Source organism: Melospiza melodia, chromosome 3 (assembly GCF_035770615.1).
Source record: "Melospiza melodia melodia isolate bMelMel2 chromosome 3, bMelMel2.pri, whole genome shotgun sequence".
NCBI lineage: Eukaryota > Metazoa > Chordata > Aves > Passeriformes > Passerellidae > Melospiza > Melospiza melodia.
Window position 1 is genome coordinate 137,531,679 of NC_086196.1, and position 21,361 is coordinate 137,553,039.

General features: G+C 42.2%; 1 protein-coding gene across 10 annotated transcripts in view; it reads right to left on the reverse strand.

The window, feature by feature from the left end:
• HMBOX1 (homeobox containing 1) overlaps positions 1 to 21,361 on the reverse strand; it is a 125,321-nt gene that overhangs the window by 16,268 nt on the left and 87,692 nt on the right. For 5 of the 10 annotated variants that reach the window (XM_063153193.1, XM_063153185.1, XM_063153192.1 and 2 more), the window contains 4 exons: positions 5,925 to 6,007; positions 3,658 to 3,753; positions 2,173 to 2,267; positions 1,912 to 2,013 (listed from right to left, as the gene is read on the reverse strand). In XM_063153193.1, coding sequence (XP_063009263.1) covers positions 1,912 to 2,013; positions 2,173 to 2,267; positions 3,658 to 3,753; positions 5,925 to 6,007 — 376 coding nt within the window. The remainder of the gene's footprint in view (positions 1 to 1,911; positions 2,014 to 2,172; positions 2,268 to 3,657; positions 3,754 to 5,924; positions 6,008 to 21,361) is intronic. The other 5 variants (XM_063153189.1, XM_063153196.1, XM_063153191.1 and 2 more) reach the window with 5 other exon arrangements.

Below are 21,361 nucleotides of genomic sequence, written 5' to 3' on the forward strand. Positions count from 1 at the left end.
TTGGGAAAAATCATGGTGCTTTCTCCTCTTTAAAACGGGGACTAACAATTATCCCCCTGTGATCTTGGATTTTTAAATTATTACCATTTACAGAAAGGAAATGATAAACATTTATCAGTCTCCCAACAGCCTTCAAGTGATAAAATTGTGATTTAAAATTTAAAACGTGCATAGACTATTTTTAAATTAAGATGATGGGTGGCAAAAGTTGAGGAGGACAAAAAAAAGTCAGGATTTGGTAAAATCCTGAGATTATTTAGAAGGATTCATTCACTTATAACAAGGGTCTGGTAAATTTTAGGGCTTCTCAGAAATCTTTGTCATGGTACAAATACAGAGCCCTAAAATCTGGGGTTTATCTTTGTTAGTATTCAGATGAACTTTGTGTTTTAAAGTTTATTAGAGTTTAAGCGTATCTGTGGGAAACAGAATTTCTGGGTTTAACAACTATGGGATGTTAAATGGTCATCAGGAGAACTTGCCATTTAATCTGCTTTGCTGCTGATGACTAATTACACCTCATAGAGGAGCCCAGACTACTGAGAAATGTCATTTCTAAGGCCTTTAAACAAAGATCTTTAAACTTTAATAACCCATTTATTTCTCTTTCCAAAGTATCCTGGTTAATGCACAGAAGAAAAACATAGTTCAGGAGTCTACATCACGCTCCACCTCAGTGTTCCAGTCCTGTCTGTCTGACAGGGAATTTTCTGGCCTTGGCAGTGATTTCTAAATATTTTACGGCAGTAACAAAGCAGCTTCTCATCACTGAGAGCCAGAAAAGTTGGTCCCACCAAATTTGCTGGTGCTGACCTATAAAAAGGGTCTCAATCCCCACCAGGAGCAGAGCAGCTGGGGATGCCAGCTCTGCCAGGGATCTGCTGCACTGGGCCAGAGCCAAGTGTGCCAGGGACTCATTCCAGGACACTCAGCTGCTGTTCCACTCCACCAGCAGCATTTGCAGAGGGAGAACTCTCAGATTCTCCCAGAAAAGGCAGGGAAAAGTGATCCAGCCCAGCTGTGGGGTAGCACAGAAATATCTCCTCTAAAAAGCAGGAGTGAACTGGTTGAGTCACTGGTGCCAAACACACACAACCATGGGGGTTTGGTTGGAGCTGGTTTCCCAACACTGGGAAACCAACCAAATTTCCCAATACTGGGAAAATTGGGAAGGGGATTCAAACCTGTCAGGAAGGTGTGTGAGGAAGGGTCACCAACTTTAGGGTAGATGAGGGCTCAGAGTGTGGGAAGGGGTATTCTTTTGCTAAGAGGATTTAAAAAAGAAGTTGCTGTCAAGGGTTAAAAATAACCAAGAGAAAGAGAGAACAGGCAAGAATTAAAATGCAAAAGCAAACAAACAAACAAAAAAGACAGATAATATGTAAAGAATCCAAATAGTGGCACACTCTTACAGAACAATATGGAATGGGCCAATTAAAGGTGAAAGCTTAGTAAATCAAATCCTTTCCCCCCAGCCTTCACCCTTTGTCTGCCAATGTCTGAGGGGTGATCCTGAGAAGCTCCTGAAAGAACAGAGGGAGCTCAGGAACTTACAGGAGGGTGCTGGGTGCTCAGAATCCAGCTGGGAAAGGGTGGCACAAGGAATTCTGAAGGGTCCTGGGTAGGGCTCCCTCCTGCTCATGTCTGGGGCTGGGTCAGCAGCTCACAGCAGGGATGGTCCTGGCTAGAGCAGGGCCCTTCATGCAGAAAGAAATCAGAGGTGCAGGAGGTACCCAGTTTTTCAGGGATAACTGCAGGTGCCTGACACACAGGACTGTGAAAGACCTGTCCATCCCTTCCTGAGGGAGGGGAACTCGGAGTGACAGGGAAGGAGAGCATGGGTATGGCAGGGCTCTGGCTGAGGTGAGGCTCTCCTCAGACACTGTGTGTGGTGTGAGGGGTGTAACTTGCTTGTTTGGAGCAGATCCTCCTGTCTTCTTCTACCTTCTCTGCTTCTCTGCCTCCCTCGGAACACCGTCCCTCCTCCTCCCCGTTGCGTACTTGCCAAGTGTCCTGTTGGCAACAAATCCACGTGGGTCAATACTGGGTATTCTCACCCTCTCCCCATCACAACGGCACAAAAGCCAAACAAAACAGGATTTTCAAGAAGCAAAAGGGCCTTTTTGAGGTGTTTGAGTTCTCCCTTTTCGGCCACCAGGCTCCAGTGCTCACCTGCTCTGAGTAGTCGTTGCCGTCCACGTCGTCGCTGTTGGAGTGACCTCCTGGACTCTGTACATCTATTCCATGGCTCTCCAGGATTGCTGCTTCTTCGAAAAAAGCAAATGGATCCCTCATTTATCTGATGCATTGGAGAAGTTAAAGTAATTCAGGGTTTTTTTTCCCTTTTTCAGGAAGTTAGAATAACTGGAGGAACAGGGTCAGTACTTAGCACCTTTCTCTTCACTCTCCAATATTGGGGAATATAGCACAGGCACAAACACTGGTTTGCCTGAAATCCTTCTCTGCCAATTACCAGACCTGTCTGGGAGTAAAAATCCCTGTATTCCAGCCAGTCCTAACAGAAATCAGTGTCATTTCTGAGGTATTGGGGTGACAAAGGCATTCCCTGTAAATCTTCCCCCATATTTTGGACTGGCAGGACTCAAGGGGGTGAGGAATGTCTGAAAATAGATGGGAGAAATTTCTGAAAGCACTTCAGGGATTTGAAAACACAAAATCTTCCAGCAGGATCCATATATCTAAAGCTCTTCTTGATTCTTTTTGATCTCTTTTAAAACGTCCTCTCCAAACACTAAGTTTGCTTTATTCCCCCATTCCTTTGAGAAGCCATTTTTACTTGTAGAAAAATAAATTTAGTTAAACTTAAGTGACATGTTAAATGTTGTAATAAGAGCTTTTTTCTTATTCAGAAATAAGGCAAAATAGTGGAACATTTAAAATAATTAAAAATACTGAAATATGCAGATATGGATGTCTGTTCACCCATGTGTCACAAAAGTAATTCTGCATAATATCTAAGCAAGGGCATCAAACTTTGTATGAATGGCAGGAGTTGGTTGAATCCACAAAACAATAAATCACTGAGGTGTCTTACTCTCCTCAGAATATCTTATCCACACCAGACTCCTTCCTACAACTTCAGAGTCACTTTTGATTTCCCCACAATCAGCTAAGAATTCAAAGGGTTAACTCTGAAGTGACTTTTGTTTTTTCCTGATCATCAACAAAAAATGTGGCTTTTTTCCAGCCACTTGTCCCTGGGCAGAACCTTGGAAAGCTGTCAGGGGCAGAGGTATAACCAGGATAAAAACCACACAAAGTTTGTGAACCTGCCAACATCTTTATCTCCTTTATTTAATATTTTGAGATTTTGTTTCAGATTTGAGTTTGGATACTCAAAGGAGGGAAATGCAACTCTCCTTCCACCTATAAAATTCTCACTTTGCTTTTTAAAGCTGATCTTCCAGTAAAACTTTGTAACTGCATCACTTTTTCCTGCACTGATGACAGAATTCTACAAATTACACATATTTCACAAAAAAAATCTGGAACAGCAAGGGACTCATTTTCATAATTCCTCCACATTTCTCCCTATGCTGTCAGCACCTCTGGTGTTTTCACTAATTTATTCTTACGTAATTGCCACCTCTCCTGAGCAAACCCCAAGCCCTGCAGGCAGGCTCTGTGATACATTACCAATATTGGCTCTTCTCTTGATCTCCTTCCTCCTGTTGGCAAACCAGTTGTACACTTTGAGGGAGGTAACTCGCTCCAAATCCGACAACTTTTTTCCTAGGAAAGCAACAGGAGGGAAAAATAATATTTCAGTCGTGTTAAAATAATATTTCAGTGGTGTTACTCACTGGGTTCCAGAGAAGCTGTGGCTGCCACATCCCTGGGAAGTGTCCAAGAACAGGTTGGACGAGGCTTGGAGCAACCTGGGATAGTGGAGGTGTCCCTGTCCCTGTTCTGGGATTGGAATTTTAGATGAGCTTTGGGGTCCCTGCTCGCCCAGACGAGTCTGGGATTCTATGGGATAAACCCCTGGAACACAAACAGCACTGGCAAGTTATTATAACTGAGAAAAACGTGAACTTTATGTGGAAGACATTCCAGTGTCCAGGTGCTGTGGTCCTACCTGCCAATTATCCTCTTTTCTTCTGTTTTTTTTTAAATCTGAATTACAGGAGTTTCTCTGCAGCTTTAACCAACTCAATCCAGAGCCATGGGAGAATGAAGGGCTGCTTTTCCAGTTTGAGCACAAAACTGAAATTCCTGCCACAAACCCCATCCCTGGGGCTCCTTCTCTTACGACGAGAAGGGTACAGTTGACTGTTTTACACAACAGCAAAATGAATGAAGAGGTTTTGTGCCACCCTTGCAATCTGCTTTCCTTTCTCTCAGCACCCATCAAACCCTCCCAGCTGTACCAGGACACTTGGGATCTTTTGGGAGAACAGGGGTGGATACTGGAAACTGGATTTTTACATTTAAACCAACAAAAAATTCCCAAAAAAACAGAAGGCAGTTATAGGAAACTATGCCTTTATCTGGTCATCAGCATAAATAAGGGAAGACTGGAGGGATTCAGTATTCCAAGGACATCCTGGAAACCTCTTCAGTTGCTCTTGACCCTATATAAAATATACCCCACATCTGCATCCTCAGACCTCTGCAGGCTACATAGGGTTGAGCCCCCCCTGCTTCTGACTCCTTTCCAAAGTTTATTTATTCAGCATACAAAACACCCATGTAATTGCAGCAATCTGCACACTTAAATAAGTTAGGAGAGAGATGAGACAAGTGAAAGAAAGAAAACTCTGGAAATTGATAGCTTGGCTGCTGCCTAATGCTTTGCATCAGCAGCGCTGGCAGTATTTTACTGCTCCCTGACATGGCCTTGCAGCACTTTGTTCCAAGTTGCTCCACAAACCAGCAGCACAGCCAGGAATCAAATCCTCAGCTCTCTGGCCCTCTTATCTAATGGATTTTTCAGGGAAAATTTCAGCAGGTATTAGGGAAAAAGTACTTTGCCATGAGAGTGCTCAACATTGTGGAACAGCGGCCTGGAGAGGGGAAAATCTCTGGTTTTGGAGATACTGAAACTGAACAATCCCATCAGATGAACTCCAGAGGTCACTTCCATTCTAACCTGTCTGACCCTGAGCTATCCTGTGACAGTCCCAGCTCTCCACTACTCCCTGAAAGGATAAAAAGGGGGGGATCCATCTTTTCTCCCAGGGAACAGGGACAGGACGAGAGGAAATGTCCCTCAATGACCTCAAGCTGCACCAAGGATGCTCAGGTTGGATATCGGGAATAATTCCTGCCTGGAAAGGGCTGTCCAGCCCTGGCACAGCTGCCCAGAGCAGTGCTGGAGTCCCCATCCCTGCAGGGATTTAAAATTCCTGTGGCACTTGAGGACATGGATCAGTGGTGGCCTTGGTTGGACTCAATGATCCCAGAGGCTTTTCCATCCTAAATAATTTTGTGATTCCATGTGCATGACTCACACTTTAGTTGCCTTCTCATTAATTTTTATTCTGGTTGTAAGAAATCTAAAAATATCCAAAACACAAGTTCTGAAATCTATGTAAATGTTTGGTTAGCAAAACTAAGCAAAGGCAGGTGCATCCACTAACACTACACTGAATATTCATGCTCCTCTCCTAAGTATAATTTCTCCAGAAACAGGGAAAATGCGACTTGTTGACCTAAAGATAAAGTCCTGCATTCACACCCAGGTTCTAATCTGAGATCCATGTCTGGAAGCTGCAAAATATTGAAAAACAGGAGAGCTGAGTTCCTTCCTCCTCCAAAAACCTGAATTATCAGTCAAAGGTTGATGACCTTGGAGGTCTTTTCCAACCCAAATAATTCTGTGATTCTGCAAACATCAGTCTCAGAACTGAAGATGCTGAAACCTCTTTGTTTTTGGGAGGGACCCCCCAGCAGCTCCTCACCTGGTTTTTGTATAACTGCATTACAGGCGTTGGCAATTTCTTCTCTCTTTGCCTCGTCGGGATATTGATTCTCATTGAAGTAACTGCAAAAGGGGAAAAAAAAATCAGTTTTTTTCTTAAGAAATCAGAGCATGAAGGTTCCAAAGCAGCTCCACTAAAAGGTGTCAGCTGCTGATTTATGCATCATTCCTCCAAAGGTACCACAGTGAATTTTATGGTAAAGTAACATCAGCCTGCACTTATGTCCACATGGAATGAAGGAAACTTCCCAAATCCCTCAGATAAATGAGTATTATCTCAGAATTTTGGAATATTGGGCTAGGACACCCAAAAATGCAGGCAATTCCATGGGTATCAGAGTTAAGATTGTCAAGTGAAGCATCATTTCCAAGACACCACAAGCCTTTGACTTTACTATCATTTATTTATTATTTATCCACTGACACACCCCATCTCAGGCACAATGTTTAACACTTATTTTGATATATTTGTTAATATATACACATCCATACATACTTTTAATATCTGTACTATGCAAAACCCCACAAATACTGCAGAGATAGACGTGGTGTGGAGATGCTGTGAAATTACACAGGATGATTTCTACAGTCAGATTGTTTTTTTTAAAAACACAATTCAAAATTCTTCAATCTTCCTCAGAACGACACATTGAGTACAGCACGTTTCTAACACTATTTTTTCTGGAATAATTGTGATTTTGTTGTACTTTATATGCAGTAAACATCCTATAAAAGTTAAAACTGTTTCCTCTTTTACCTCATTGAACCATTCTGCAAATTTTAACGAACTGATTTACATTCCACCGAGCTTATCAGATCTGCATTAAAACCAACAAAAAGTCCTGTTTTCTTCAATGGACTCTGCTAATCACACCACAAGCAGGGACTACCACTGTTTTTTTCTGTAGATTATCTATAATATATAATCCTAGGATTTCTTTTATCAACTTTGATCAGCAGCAGGCCCGGCTGTTGGACAGCTGCTCTGGATTTGAAAAGAAGATATTTATTTCCTTAACTATAGATCATTTGGTAATAGGAGATTCAGGCATATTGAGGCAATTATTATTTTCCATTATTCATCCAGGGGATTGGCCCCAGTTACTTTCTATGGAAATCCAGATTCTGTTCCATACAGGAACTGTTTCTGTCCAAACTTTGAACATTCAGGTTGAATTTTAGGTGCCACTACCTCATCCCCCTGCTCACAGAGTCATTTACAGTCACAGCTATGCCCAAAATTGGGTCCTATTTCAAAGCTGCTGCTCAGTGAGTAAGAGAAATCACACATGAGCTCAGAGAGTTGCACCATTCGTGTATTTCCAGGTGATCTCCTGGGAGAGAGCAAATGGAACCACAGGAATAGTTCAATCTTCCCAAAATGAAGGGCAACTCTGCCTTAAATTTTAGTTCAAGTGTTGGAAAAGTTTGGAATTTGTGAAATTAGAGCAAACTAATTGCTGGAATTAAGGTGACTGAAGAATCAAAGGAGGGGTTCCCTGACACAGGATTGGTGTCTTTGTTCAGCTTTATGAGAATTTAGAATGAACATCAGGCTCTCTGGACATGGTAATTTTTACAGTTTATTCTCCCATCTTCCACGTCTATCTCCTTTGTGTGATTCCAGCCTTTGAAGTGATGTGTGTGTCCATCTCAACCTGTAAATTTCTCTTCAAAGGAAACTCAGGCTGCATTTTAGGTGCCACTACCTCATCCCCCTGCTCACAGAGTCATTTACAGTCACAGCTATGCCCAAAATTGGGTCCTATTTCAAAGCTGCTGCTCAGTCAGTAGGAGAAATCTCACATGAGCTCAGAGAGCTACACCATTCATGTACTTCCAGGTGATCTCCTGGGAGAGAGCAAATGGAACCACAGGAATAGCTCAGTCTTCCCCAAATGAAGGGCAGCTGTGCCTTAAACTTCAGTTCAAGTGTTGGAAAAGTTGGGAGTTTGTCAGCCACTATTAGAGCAAACTAATTGCTGGAATTAAGGTGACTGAAGAATCAAAGGAGGGGTTCCCTGACACAGGATTGGTGTCTTTGTTCAGCTTTATGAGAATTTAGAATGAACATCAGGCCCTCTGGACATGGTAATTTTTACAGTTTATTCTCCCCTCTTCCATGTCTATCTCCTTTGTGTGATTCCAGCCTTTGAAGTGATGTGTGTGTCCATCTCAACCTGCAAATTTCTGTTCAAAAGGGCATTTTTAGGGAATGGAGAGCTCGGAAAACAGAGCAGAAAATGCTTTTTCCAGTAGTTAGTGCTGGAAGCAGAAGCTCAGGATCCCAGTTCAGCAGCCCCATGACAATATTTCAGCTCTCCCACCTAGAGAGCACTGCCCTCTGCCCAGAGCCAGGAATCATTTCCTCTTCTGAGCACCCTGAGATAAAGGAACATCAAGAGACCACAGCTGAAAAATGCTGCTCTGTTATTTACATGAACATATTGCCTGCCGTGGAGTCCTGAACAGCACCACATGCACAAAAAAAAAAAAAACAACATTCATGGAAGAAATTACAAAATACATAAAATTATCAATCAGGGTGACCTTGAAGTGCCCATTCTTGTTAATTCAATAAACTGAGACATTAATTAAAGCAGCAAAGACAGCACCAGAGCCACCAGTGACTCTTTTCTTGTCACCTAACTCAACACTGTCCCTTTCCCAAGACACAGCCAGGCTTTTGCTGCCTCCAACAAATAAAAATATTTTCTACCAACAACAAAACTTCAGCCCATGCTTACCTTTCTCTGGGATAACAGGAAATCTCCCTGTGATGGAGCAAACTTCCAGAAATGGACAAGGAATGAGACATCTCTTCTAGCAAATGAGGGAGTTTTGTGTATTCCAATAATTTCTGTGATTCAGAAACTGCTAAAGTAGTAATTCTTATCTCTAAACATTTTACAACTAAGTTATAAATAATTAATTTGCCTGACATTTCTCATCAGTCTGAAACATTTTCTTTAAATTCAAACAGGAATTTCTGATCTTTTCATGTAAAATGTCTAAAAATTTCTACAAGAAAACTGATTCTCACTAGAAAATGTGAAACTCTTCTCACCCTAAATCTCAATTTATGAAAAAGCATCAAAAATCTCAGTGAGCTGTCACACAGCTGTCCTGGTCCTTTTTGTGGGGATCCCAAAGCCAAGTGGGTACCAGCTGGAAGGGGAACTAGTGGAGCAGTTAAAACTCTGTTTCTGTATCTGACAGTAATTTTAGAACCTGCCTCTCCTCCCCCTGCTGGACTATTCCTTTTCCTCATTAATGATGGCACTTCTCCTCCCACACCTTCATGAACTTGGCCAGCCCTCAACTTTGTGCTCCCCAAAACTGAATCTTCTCCTCAGCACTCAATCCCAGAATGGTGTGGGGTGGGAGGGACCTTAAAGATAGTTCAGTTCCAACATCCTGCCATGGGCAGGGACACCTGACACCATCCCAGGTTGCTCCAACCCAGTCTTGGACACGTCCAAGGATCCAGGGGCAGCCACAGCTTCTCTGGGCAACCTGTGCCAGAGTCTTACACCTTGGAAAGAATTTCTCCCCAAAATCCAACCTAAATCTACTCTCCTTCAGCTTAAAGCCATTCTTGAGGCCATTCTATTCCTCTCCATGACCACATTGTGCTTTTAGTGGCAAGCTGCTTTATCAGAGCTCATACCCTGAAAGGAAAAGGTCTCACAGCTCCAGGAAACCCAAAATATCCAACCCTAATTGCTGATTTTCCTCCTCAGCATCCAAATCTTCTGTGCATAAACTCTACCAACACATCACATTTCATCCCCATCCCAACATGGTCTTGTGACAAAGCACAACATTTTAAACCTCCCACCATGTGGCACTTGAGGACCTGGTTTAGGCACAAATGCTGGTTGATGGCTGGACTTGATGATCTTGAAGGTCTTTTTCACCCCTCATGACTCTGAGTTTATATGATTCTATGATTTCTGAGAAGCAGATGAGAATAATTAAGTTTTCAAGATAAGAAAGTCATGGAAAAAAATTCAAGACTTTATCACTGACTGTTTTGTCTGCTCATGTAGAAGTTGTGAAAACACTGTGATTTTTTTTTTGGACTACAGTTCTTCTTGCAGTAAATTAATTATTCTGCCTCTAGTTCTGTTTCTTATCAGCCAGGTACACAGGGAAAGAATGCAAGATGTCTGAAATTCCCCTCACAACCACAAACCTGTTCACAGTCTGAAAAGTTTTTGAAAGCTACAGATGAAAAATATGAAGCCATATGAACTTAAAAGGAAGGAAAAAAAAAAGAAAAGGAGCAGGCACAAGTAACTCCTGCAAAGGCACACTGCTTTCTAGACAAAGGGCAGCTGTCAGCTGAATACCTTCCATGAAGAAACCAAATGATCTCTTTTGTAGAAAATGACAGTGGAGGATTAAAATGAAAAGTGGCCAAATAATTTACATGAGATGAGAATCCATATGATGGTAAAGAATGTAGATATCCTTGAAGCCGTTTCATTTCAATAACACTGAAGCCTAGAAAAATTGCAGATTTAGAGAAACCCTCTTTCTTTCAGGGATAATGTGCTTAGGACAATGATGGAGAGGGAATCCATCTCAGCCCAGGGCTCTGTAATGGAAGGAGAAGTCTCCCCCCACTCTTTACCAAGGTGCCCCTCTCTGAATTCCTGCAATAGCTGCCAATCTTTTTTTTTTTTTTTTTCCCTTCTGTTCTCGAGGCTGAGATATCAGATGCATTAAGCAATGCCTCAGTAGTGTTCCTGATAATCCACAGTGGAAGTTTCGTTGCTTCCTATCAGCTTTGCAGCTGCCAGGGAAGCGTCTGAAATGACAACCACGGAAGGATGGGTGGAGTCGGTGCTTTTCCAGATAAGGAAAGAGATAAAGCCCCCCAAAACTGATCAAAAGACCCCAAGTTGAGGAAATGCATAGTTTACAGAAGGATCTAATGGTTAAAACTTCCAAGTGTGGGAGTGGAGAGGCTCAAATGTGTTGCAGGTAACAATTCATAGTGCTGCTGCAGCTGAGTCACTCTCAGGTGAGGTCACTCAGGTATGGGGACACAGATCACCCTCTCTTGAGGATAACTGACCTTGCAATTAATGGGAGGCAAGAATACACAGATGGATACTCACTGAAGAATAGTAGACACGCTGCAAACTCACTCCCTCACTTTGTGTTTGCATCCCTGGGTTCCCCCTTCCACCCCTGTGGGAGCCTCACCTGCAAGTGAAATATCCTGGCACTCTTGTGGGGCTCCAACTCCTCTGCTGGAGATCAAAGAGGTCACAGAAGGGTCTGGGTTGGAAGGACCTTGAAAACCCTCTATAATTCCCTCCCCCTTCCATGGGCAGGGACCCCTTCCACTACCCCAGGCTGCTCCAAGCCCTGTCCAGCCTGGCCTCGGACACTTCCAGGAATGGGAGATTCATCTTCCCCAAAACTCAGGCTGCAGTCCAGCTTAACGCAATTTAATCACAGAGCAAAGGGAATGATCCCATGCTCTCCTTCATTCCCTTTCTGCAGGAATGCTTTGTGCCCAGCTGCCTCCCTGGTCCAGCTCCCCACACGTGCCAAGAGCAGCGGTTGTGCAGCCAAGGGAGGCGGGAGGACACGGCTGAAAAGGCAGCTGGGCCCAGCTCCTTCCCAAAGATCCTCTCCCAAGGGATGCTGAAAGCAAAGCCAGAGCCACAGGCTGGGCCACCAGCCCAGAGAGGGATGGAAAAGCAGAACTGTCCAGCTCCCACCCCTGTGGATGAACAGAAGCTTGTGCTGTCCCCAGGGATGGAGCTCCCTGCCAAATTCTCTGGTGTCTCAAAATACACGAGGTGAAAGCTGCTCCTTTGGCTCTGATAAGATGCCTGTAATTTCAGCTCCATATCTGGTTTCCCTGCCATGAGTTCCTCTGCTTTCCACTGACAAGGTACAGAAAACACTCCAATGCAGTTACCTATTTATGTCTCATTAGTACATTTATCACCCCAGTATCACCCAGCAGCCAGAGGTCACTGTTCCAGCCTTTGTGGCTTGTAGCACAACTATTATTCAGGCTGTCAAATCAATGGAAATATTTCTGAAGTTAGTCTGTCATCTGTGCCTGAGATCTTATCTCAGCGTGGCATGAGACAGACTGTCAGAGGAGTGACATTCAGAGCATAATCTCATCAGAAAGTGTAATGACTGGTTTATTTCCCAGTAAATACTGGCCAAGAATATCACTAATGCCACTCTCAGTGAGGTCAGCAGATGACACCACCAGTTTTATCTCCTGATATTTCTACTGATTCCTTAGTAACGACATGGGTGTCAACTAAACCCATGATATAAAGTCATTTTTATTTCTGACAGAAAAATTAAAGCTCAAAGATATCCCCTCCACAGATAAACTCTGATGGAGCTGAGAACTTCCCCCAGGACTGCAAAACACAACCAGGCAAGGATGGGAAGTGCAGCTCTCTGGTTGAACTTCAGTTGAGGCATCAGCTCAACCAGACCTAAGCAGCAAAACAAATCTAAGAAAAAAATCCACTGACAAACACGATGGCTGCAGCTCTCTGCTGTTTTTTTCCACAGCAGCATCATTTAGCCAATGGATTCCACAGGTCCATGGATTTAAAGGAATGGAGAAACCACTGCAGGATTGTACCTTGACCTCTTTTATAGCATTGACAAGAGGTCTCTCAGCAATTCTGAGAGCAATTCTTAATTCCCAGAATTAAGCCCAGATCTTCTGTCCAACCTGCACACATATCCAGTCCCAACATAAAAAATTGGGGATTCATACAATGTATAATCTACCATAACTTCACATCACCTTTGGAAACAAACTGTAAAAATCCTCATTTTTAAAAATCTCTCTCATTCCCCACCTGATCTTTCAGGCCCAAGGTATGGCCACACTCTGTCCAGGGACAGCACAGCTTTTAAGCCTCTCACTCTAAGAAATGTTTCATTCTTGGATTTCTTTTCATTGCAAGTGCAAATCTAGAGGAGAGGTCTCACCAGCACTAGATCACTAAGAGCACCAGACAGAGAGAAACTGAAATTATTTCACACCTCAGGACGTGCCTGCATACATAAATTCCAGAGCCATGTCAGCACACATTAAAAACCCTCACACAACAGAGCTGACTCTCAATTCTGGCTTTACAAGTCGCTGTCTAAACTCCAAGAGAGGCATTTCACTGATGTTTCTTAGCAGGAATCTCCTCTGCCACACAGATTTAAATGCCAAAAATACACCTTGCACGGGAGTGGGTAAAGCTGGATGACCTTCAAAGCTGACAGAACAACGAGGTTTTCATTCTTTCAACATCACTTTCTCAGAATTTTGACAGTGGTCTCAAGGACCACAATCCTATCAAGCTATTCATATTATCCTAAAATTTGTTTAGAAACAGAATTAATTGATAATAGCTCTGAAAGCCTTGTACTTGCAAAAGATAATCTGTGCCTCCTAATCTCTAGCACCCTACTGTCGAGATAATTAACAATTAAAAAAAAGAATAGTTAAGACATCCGAGGTGGCGATTTACTCTTCCTTCTAATTGGATTTGGTGATAAGAGCATTTCTGAAATTACACAACAGGCCTCTCCTGAATGGCAATATTTGGAGTTTGCAGCAGTTTGAAACACACAGGTACTTTTTGCTTAAGGCACCTTGAAGACACTGACAGCTGAGATTTTGAATATCCTTAAACTTATTGGTACCATCAGACTCTCAAAGTCAACAGAGTTCACTGAATTGTTCATAAAATAAAAGTGGACATTTCTGAAGACACTGACAGCTGAGATTTTGAATATCCTTAAATTTATCCTTAAACTTACTGGCACCATCAGACTCTCAAAGCCAACACAGTTCACTGAATTGTTCATAAAATAAAAGGGCATTTTTTGAAGCCAGCAAGTAACCAAAACATCGAAGTAAGATAAAGTGAGAATTGTCCTGCTGGTTTGTGTGAGCAAACAGCATCTTCAAAGCTCTTCCTAACAAGGCATCTAAGCATGAATAACAGGATCTCTTGTTCTCTTTTATTTACCAGAAATATTTAAATGGAGACCTCCATGCTGCAGGAATATTTATGTGCATTAAATCCGCTGGACTTTGTGAGTGATAAACAAAACCTTTCTGCAAACAACTGTAAAACAAACATCTCATCTTCAATTTTAACGTGCTACAGGGCAAGAGTTATTTATTTCAGTTGTATTTTGGATTATCTGGTCCTCACAAGCAAAGGGTCAAGCCCATGGGTGGATCATCTCCAAGGAGGGATGAGTTCCTGCAGGAATCATTCCTGGCCCACCCACTGGGAAGGGCTGTCCTGCTGCTGCTGACCCACAATTCCAACCAGACAAACTCTAATCAGCACTGAGGGTTTTACACACACCACTCACAGGACAACAAGGATTCCAAGGCTTTATATGGCAACATAAATAAATAGCAAAACTTGAGTTTTTACATTACTCAGAACATCTTTGTTTGCTCTCTGGAACAAAATATTCCACTCAGCAGAGCCAGAGCTCAGTTTTCAGCTCATCTGGTTGGGTATTCCTAGAACAGCCTATCCCTGCCTCAAAACTCTGCTTTAGTGGGACGCTCAGCCCTGGATGTGTCGCAGACATCTTTTATGAAAAATCCTTTCCTTAGGATTTTTTCTCCTGAGAAGCTGAGAGGCCTCAGGAACAAAATGCAAACAATGGTTATCTGGTGTTGTGGAATGCAACAGGTGCATCTGGGATTGGTCTCATGGGGTTGTTTCTAATTAATGGCCAATCACAGCCCAGCTGTCTCAGACTCTCAGTCAGACACGAGCTTTTGTTATCATTTTTCTTCTTCTTCTTGCTTGCCAGCCTTCTGATGAAATCCTTTCTCCTATTATTTAGTATAGTTTTAATATAATATATATAATAAAATAATAAATCAGCCTTCTAAACATGAAGTCAACATTCTCATCTCTTCTCTCCTCCTGGGACCCCTGTGAACACCACCAACCACACTGGATGTGTGTAAACAATGTCAGTGTGAGCACCAAGGTCCCTCAGGTTCTCCTCACTTTAGCCTCAGTAAGGTTTCAGCTCTTCTGGATGGGAATCTTGGAGCCTCCCTTTGTCCCAAGCCTCCAGGAGAGGAAAAATACTAATAATGGAATTTGGGGTTAATCTTAGTATAAACTGACAGCTCCCAACATCACCACCAGCGTTTTTCCCCAAAAATCCACAAGTTTTTATTCTCAGTTTCAGACCACACTTGGTTCAGCTCAGCAGAGCCTCCAGCTGCTGCTGCATTTTCAGAAAATGAACATTTATTCAGCTAAATGAAAGGATCCTACAGGACTCCACAGACAAGACCAATTCCACCTAAAGTTATCCTACACCTGGATATCCAGCACCTAAAGTCAAAATAAAATCTGACTTTGGCTTCTATACATATAGTTTTCCTCACACCCAGTATCTCCAAGATCTGGGCCAAAATTGTTATCCCATTAAGTGTTGTACAGCCAAGTAGCAGAAAATATATTTAATTTTTAAATATCAATCTGTTCTGTACCTCGCACCTAAATACAACACAAGAGATGGACAGAAGCAAAGGAAAATGAGAAATAATGAATGAACATAGTAATGCCAGTGGATTAAACTGCTACAGTGCCAAGACAAACTTCAGGAGGTTCTTTGTAGACAACACAGCAAAAAGGAGATTTAAGGGACATTTTAAGCCATCAGGAAACTCTGGGGTCTTTAAAGAATATTTCTCAAACCTGGCAGCAGCAACATCTTTTTCTTTATTTGCTAAAGATTGTTCACTGACCATTCACCATCCAGAGGGAAAGAGCTGCGTTTATTATCCAACATTTTTTACTATTTTCTTTTTTTTTTTTGCCTACAGGATAGTGAATAATTATCTTGTAAATAATAAGCACTAAAGACTCAAAAGATTATTTCATTTACCAACATCCATCATGTTTCATATTTCAAGAGCACTTTTTATACCCAGATCACCATATCCTTTAAAAGTATTCTGAAATTGTCTTTTTTCACCTTACTCTTTAATATTATTACAAGAATTTACAGGTAGAAGAGAAGCAAAGTTAAAAGACACAGAGCCAAGAAACCAGATTAAATCAATCCACAGCTCTTCACTCCAAGATTTGTGCTCCTTGCCCTGGGCCAAGGTTTTTGCCATGTGCTTCCTCTTAAATGTCACTGTCACCCTCACTCAGATCAGCAGAATTTCCTGGGGACAAATCCTTCAAACAGTGCTGGTAGTAAAGCTCCAAAGACAACTGAGGAACTGTTGACCAGAAACTAATTATTTTTAGCATTTTTGGACTTTTAGTAAAGTATTTGATAAAGTGACAAATGGGAAATTATTCATGATTTTGGAAAAGACAAAGATTATAATTACTATAAGAATTCTTATTTCATATTTTTATAATATCTCATTATAATTATGAAATAGGGTAGAAAGGAAATATCTAACTAAGAAGAGGCTGAAAAAATAAATTAATGGTATTGAAGCCAACAATCAGGGATACTCCTCAAGTATCATCTTTGGAGCATCTCAAAACCAAAACCAATTAATGATCCTGACAGGAAGTCTGCACATGGTGATGAATGTGCTGAGACCCAAGTCAGAAGCCACATCAATACACTGAATTGAAGCACCATAAAAAGTAATAGAGAATCCCAAGGGCAAGAACCAAACAGAAATTTAACAGTGCAGCAGCCAAGGTCACCCACTTTGGGAACAACAACTTCACAGGCACAAAAAGATCATCAGCTGGGAAGATCAGCTCTTGTGAAGTCACTGTGACCAAAAGATACAATGCAACAAAAGCACCAAAAAGGCCAAGCCTGACACAGATGGGGATGCTGCTATTCCCTATCCAGAGAGAAAAGCATTATAAAAAGACACTTCTATGTGGCTGACAGAGTTCCTCACACACAGCAAAGCATTCAAAATGAATTAAAACTTATGTGCGTTCCAAAGGAAAATCAAACAAATAAGAAAGCTGGGTTATCCTGGATCAAAAAAAAAAACCAAAAAAAAACAAAAACAAAAAAAAAAACCACCCAAAAGAATAAAAAAATAATCCAGGATGTGGTAATGACTTTTGTGGCTAAAGCCCATATGGTTCTCTGATAGAACATTTTTTCAGGTGCTCCATTTAAACATTTTCAAAGTGCTCCGCAGTCTGACCAAGAGCCCATTAATACATGATGCAACAACTTAAGAGTCTGACTTTGGAATTTTCCTCCCTCACTTCTGCTGGTACTGACTCAATGACTCTCTTTATTACTGGTGTAAAGACCTTCCATCTGTTAGTCCATGGCAGGGAATTTCCTCTGGCTGAGTGAGGTAGGGCTGGACTCTGCTCAGAGCTGAGCTGCAGTGAGAGTCAGCAGGAAGGTTCTGCACAGCTCTGGAAAGCAGGAATGGGAAAATCCTATTGTCTGGGATTAAATTTAAATTAAATTAAAATTATAAACCCAGTCTGGGCTGGGCGGTGCTCCTGGATCCTCCCTGCTGACAGGAGGAGCAGCAAAGCCCTGGCTGCAGCAAAGCAGAGTGACAAGGTGCCAGCCTGGTCCTGAATTCCTTCTGAACACTCCCCAGACCATTCAGGAAGTGAATTCTGTCATTCACTTTTGGGTTTTTGTGGTTGAGATGACCCCCAAGGTATTAGAAAGTGGTTTTTTTCAGCTTTGGGACTGAAGTAGCCAAGATTTGTTGGTTTTGCTTTTCAGTGTTGTTTATTTTTTCTTATTTATTACAATCTTTCTTTGACTTGTTGAGATTTGTTTAGCAGGTTGGGTGTGGCACAGCCACTGCCCTTGGGGTGCTGTTAACTTTTTATACTATGAATTATGTGCACTTTATTTATAATAATTTTCCAATACTTATTACTTATGGTAGACAGTTTGTCTTTACTTTCAGCTAATTAAAAAGTGTCACCATCTTAGCAGAAGATGGAGGACAAGAAGAAGGAGAAGAAGAACAGGACACGCTCACATTCTTTTATTTTGTTTTCTGAACTTCCATTCGAAAACTTTAAAATTTTGTTTTTTCACTTTGTGACCAATTAACTATTACTTTACTGAAATTTCTGTGGCTTGTAAATTTTCACACAAAGTTGGTAATTTTTTCTACGGACCAAAGTCAAAGGCACAGGTGTTTTTGACTTTGTGCTAAGGTCTTTGAGTTCTTTGCTAGGGTTTCAAATCACTCAGGGTAGTTAGAGGAATGTCCTGGGTCCTGACAATTCACTTCGGGGGTTTGTCCCAGGGGTAATATTACACATTGGATGAATCCTGCTGGGAGGGGAAACTCTTCCCTCAGCTTGGAGCTGTTCTGGACAGCCCAAACATTATGAACAACCACATAAAATACAGCCTGAACTTGCCAGGGGCCACTTCACACAGTTTGTGTGACAAGTTTGTCATGGCTTTCCCTGCCTCCTGAATCCACGTTAGAATATCTGAGAAAAGAACAATTTAGCTGACTAATACAAGCTTTTTGTTCCCAATTCCTCCTGTGTCCTTTAAACAGGATAATCACAGGAAAAACAACACCATGAAGGACTGCAGCAAATCAAGAAAGCTCCAAGAGACAGAAATCACAGCACCAAACCTCTGTTTTTACACTGTCCTTACAGCAGGCAGCATCTAGAGGTCTCAACATGATTGTAAAGAGCAAGAGGTTCTGTGTATGAGCCCAGCACAAGCCCTTGACTCACACAAGTTGTGCCCTAGAACAACTGGCATTAACAGTTACAGTAAATAAAGTTCTGCAAGGAGAATTATTTATACTGGATACAAATAAAGCTGGTATTTTTGAAATTCACAGCAATTAACACTCCCACGACTGAACTTCATTTGTTATCTTGGCATTAAGCAAAGCTCTGCATGTGGAAAAGAACAAATTCTAACTCTTCATGTACATGACCAGGTCTAAATCAGTGGTAGTTTTTCAGGAAAGAATATTCCAAGATGAGACACTCTCAATCAATACACAAAAATGATCAACAAAAAAAAAAAAAACAGATGCTAGGCTGGAGGTCAGAGAACAACAGGACTTGGATTCAGCTGGAATATTTACCCTGGAAATATGGAAATCAGCTCTGCTTGGGTCCCCACTCACCTGCCCCAGGTCATTAGAAATTGAATGTAAGAATAGAAAAGGTCCAGAGAAGAGTGACAATTAATATTATTAGAGGCAAGGGAAGCCTTGGTGTCTGGGAAGAGATAAGAGAGTGACTGTTAAGTTCAGAGAGGAGATAAACGAGCAGCACATTGATAGCAGAACATACAGAGAATGATCCTGGATAAATGCAATGTTCTGCCTCATTCTTTCTCATGATACTCATGCCAAAGGGACCTTTGACTTTTTAAACACATTTTAGCATTTAAAATGAAACTAGGTATAATTAGTTCTCCAGAAGTACCCTGAAGACCTTAGCAGGATTTAGAAGGAATTACATATTTATGTGAATAATAAGAACGCCCAGAGCTGCAATAACAGGATTAAAAATACAGGATAGGAGATAAGAGCTTTTGTCCACAGCCACATGGCTGCTGGCCAGGTGTGAGCCAGGCACAGGATGGAGAGCAGAGGTAGAAAAAATGATAAACACCACAACCATCACCAGCTGGGATGAGATCCTGCTTGTCACCTTCATGAGCAGGGGGACAGAACACTGAGGATCTCAACTGCAGCAGAGTATCTGGACTAGAGGAGAATTCTCATTTCTAAAATGTGTTTGCAGCACCAGCCAGAGCTGTTACAGAGCAGACTGACAAAGTTGCATTTTCTAAATGTTGATTTCAGTTATTCTGACCTTGGCAGACACAGGATTTTATCTGAGGTCTGCTGCAAGGAGCTGCCCCTCCCACAGATCATCTTTTATTATTTTTAAAAAAAGAGAGAGAGAGAGAGAGAACACAGGGATACAAAAAGCACCTGAGCTCTCTAGAAAGCAAAATAACTCATTAGGTGCTGGATCCTTGAAGAAACCAGATTCTGGTGAGGCTTTGGACAGACATCCTTGCATTCTATTTTACTGCCTGCAATCTGCCAAACAACTGGGATTTGCTTACAGCTGATTAGAATAGGAAGCTTGTATATTATGCATGTCTGAGAGGGAACAGAGCTTGATCTAATGCAAAATAAGGCAGATCCTGTGTGCCAAGCAGAAAATGGCTGCTCTTGCATTTTATGAAGACACAGAGCAATGACCCTGAGCCAAACCACTTGAACCTTCACACAGCCACATGATCCTGCCTGTGTCTGAACGGTGAAGTGAACTTTGCTGGGTGCCTTTGCAAAGTGTCTTCTCTCAGATCTCGAAGCATTTCAGGAGCACAAACAGCAAAGATCCTAAAAAAAACCCCATTCCCTGCATCTCAAAGGATTTAATGAAGTTGAATCTCCCCCTGGAAGTTGCTGACTAACAAACACCTTATGACAGGATTGAAAGAGCTGGAAAAAATATAAAGAAATCACCTGATGTTTCTCTCTGCATTAAGATCAAGTATCTCAGAGCCATCCTGACAGATTTCAGCTGATCTGCTGCTGAGAAATGTTCTGTAGCTGCTGTAGATAACCTGCTTAGTGCTGTGCCATTCCTGAAGCCAGGAAGTTTTTCCTAATGCCAATAGTCCTCGGTAACGCAAGAATTAGAGGCTTTTGGCACTTTTCCCTTGGCTTGACTCATCTCCTAAGCTGGTAGTGGATATTTTACAGCTCAGAACAATCAGTCACCAAAAGGTTCAAGGACACCTGAGGGTCACAGGGACAGCAGAGATAATTCCCAGCACTCCTGACCTCCCAGCAAACCCAGGAAAGACGAGCAGCATTCCCGCCCGAGCCAACCCGTGGCCATGGTTATATTGATGAGAAGCTGCTGTTCTGTTTCTAACAATGTAGCAGCCTAATGGAAGGGGCCAAAGGACATTACTTCCTGCTCTGCTGTCAGCTTGGAAAGGGAGAAACGCAATGAATCCCAAACTTAAATCTCCTCCAAAGCCTTGCACAGGAAACTTAGATCCCCTATGGGGCCGGTATTAAGGTTCTGCTGGAAGACATAACTAAGAGTAATGGGATGAAATTAACTAAGAAAATTTCCTAACTGAATTTCAGGAGCTAATAGAGCTCTCGTGGTCCCCAGGGAAGCCGTGGAAGCCCCGGCGCTCAGGAGAGCTGCAGTAAAAGCGCTTTCACAGTCGGAAGGATTTCTAATAAGGCACGTCAGGCCTCATCTCACTGGGGGCCAGGATCATGCCCAGGGCACTGCCTCAGGATCAGGGTGGGATGTGCCTCTTCCAGGAGGGGAAATGAGGCTGAATCTCCCAGCACGGTGATGGGAATGCAGCAGTGACTGGTCTCGGCATGGAGATGACCTTCCTCAGCTTTGGAAGGGAAACAAA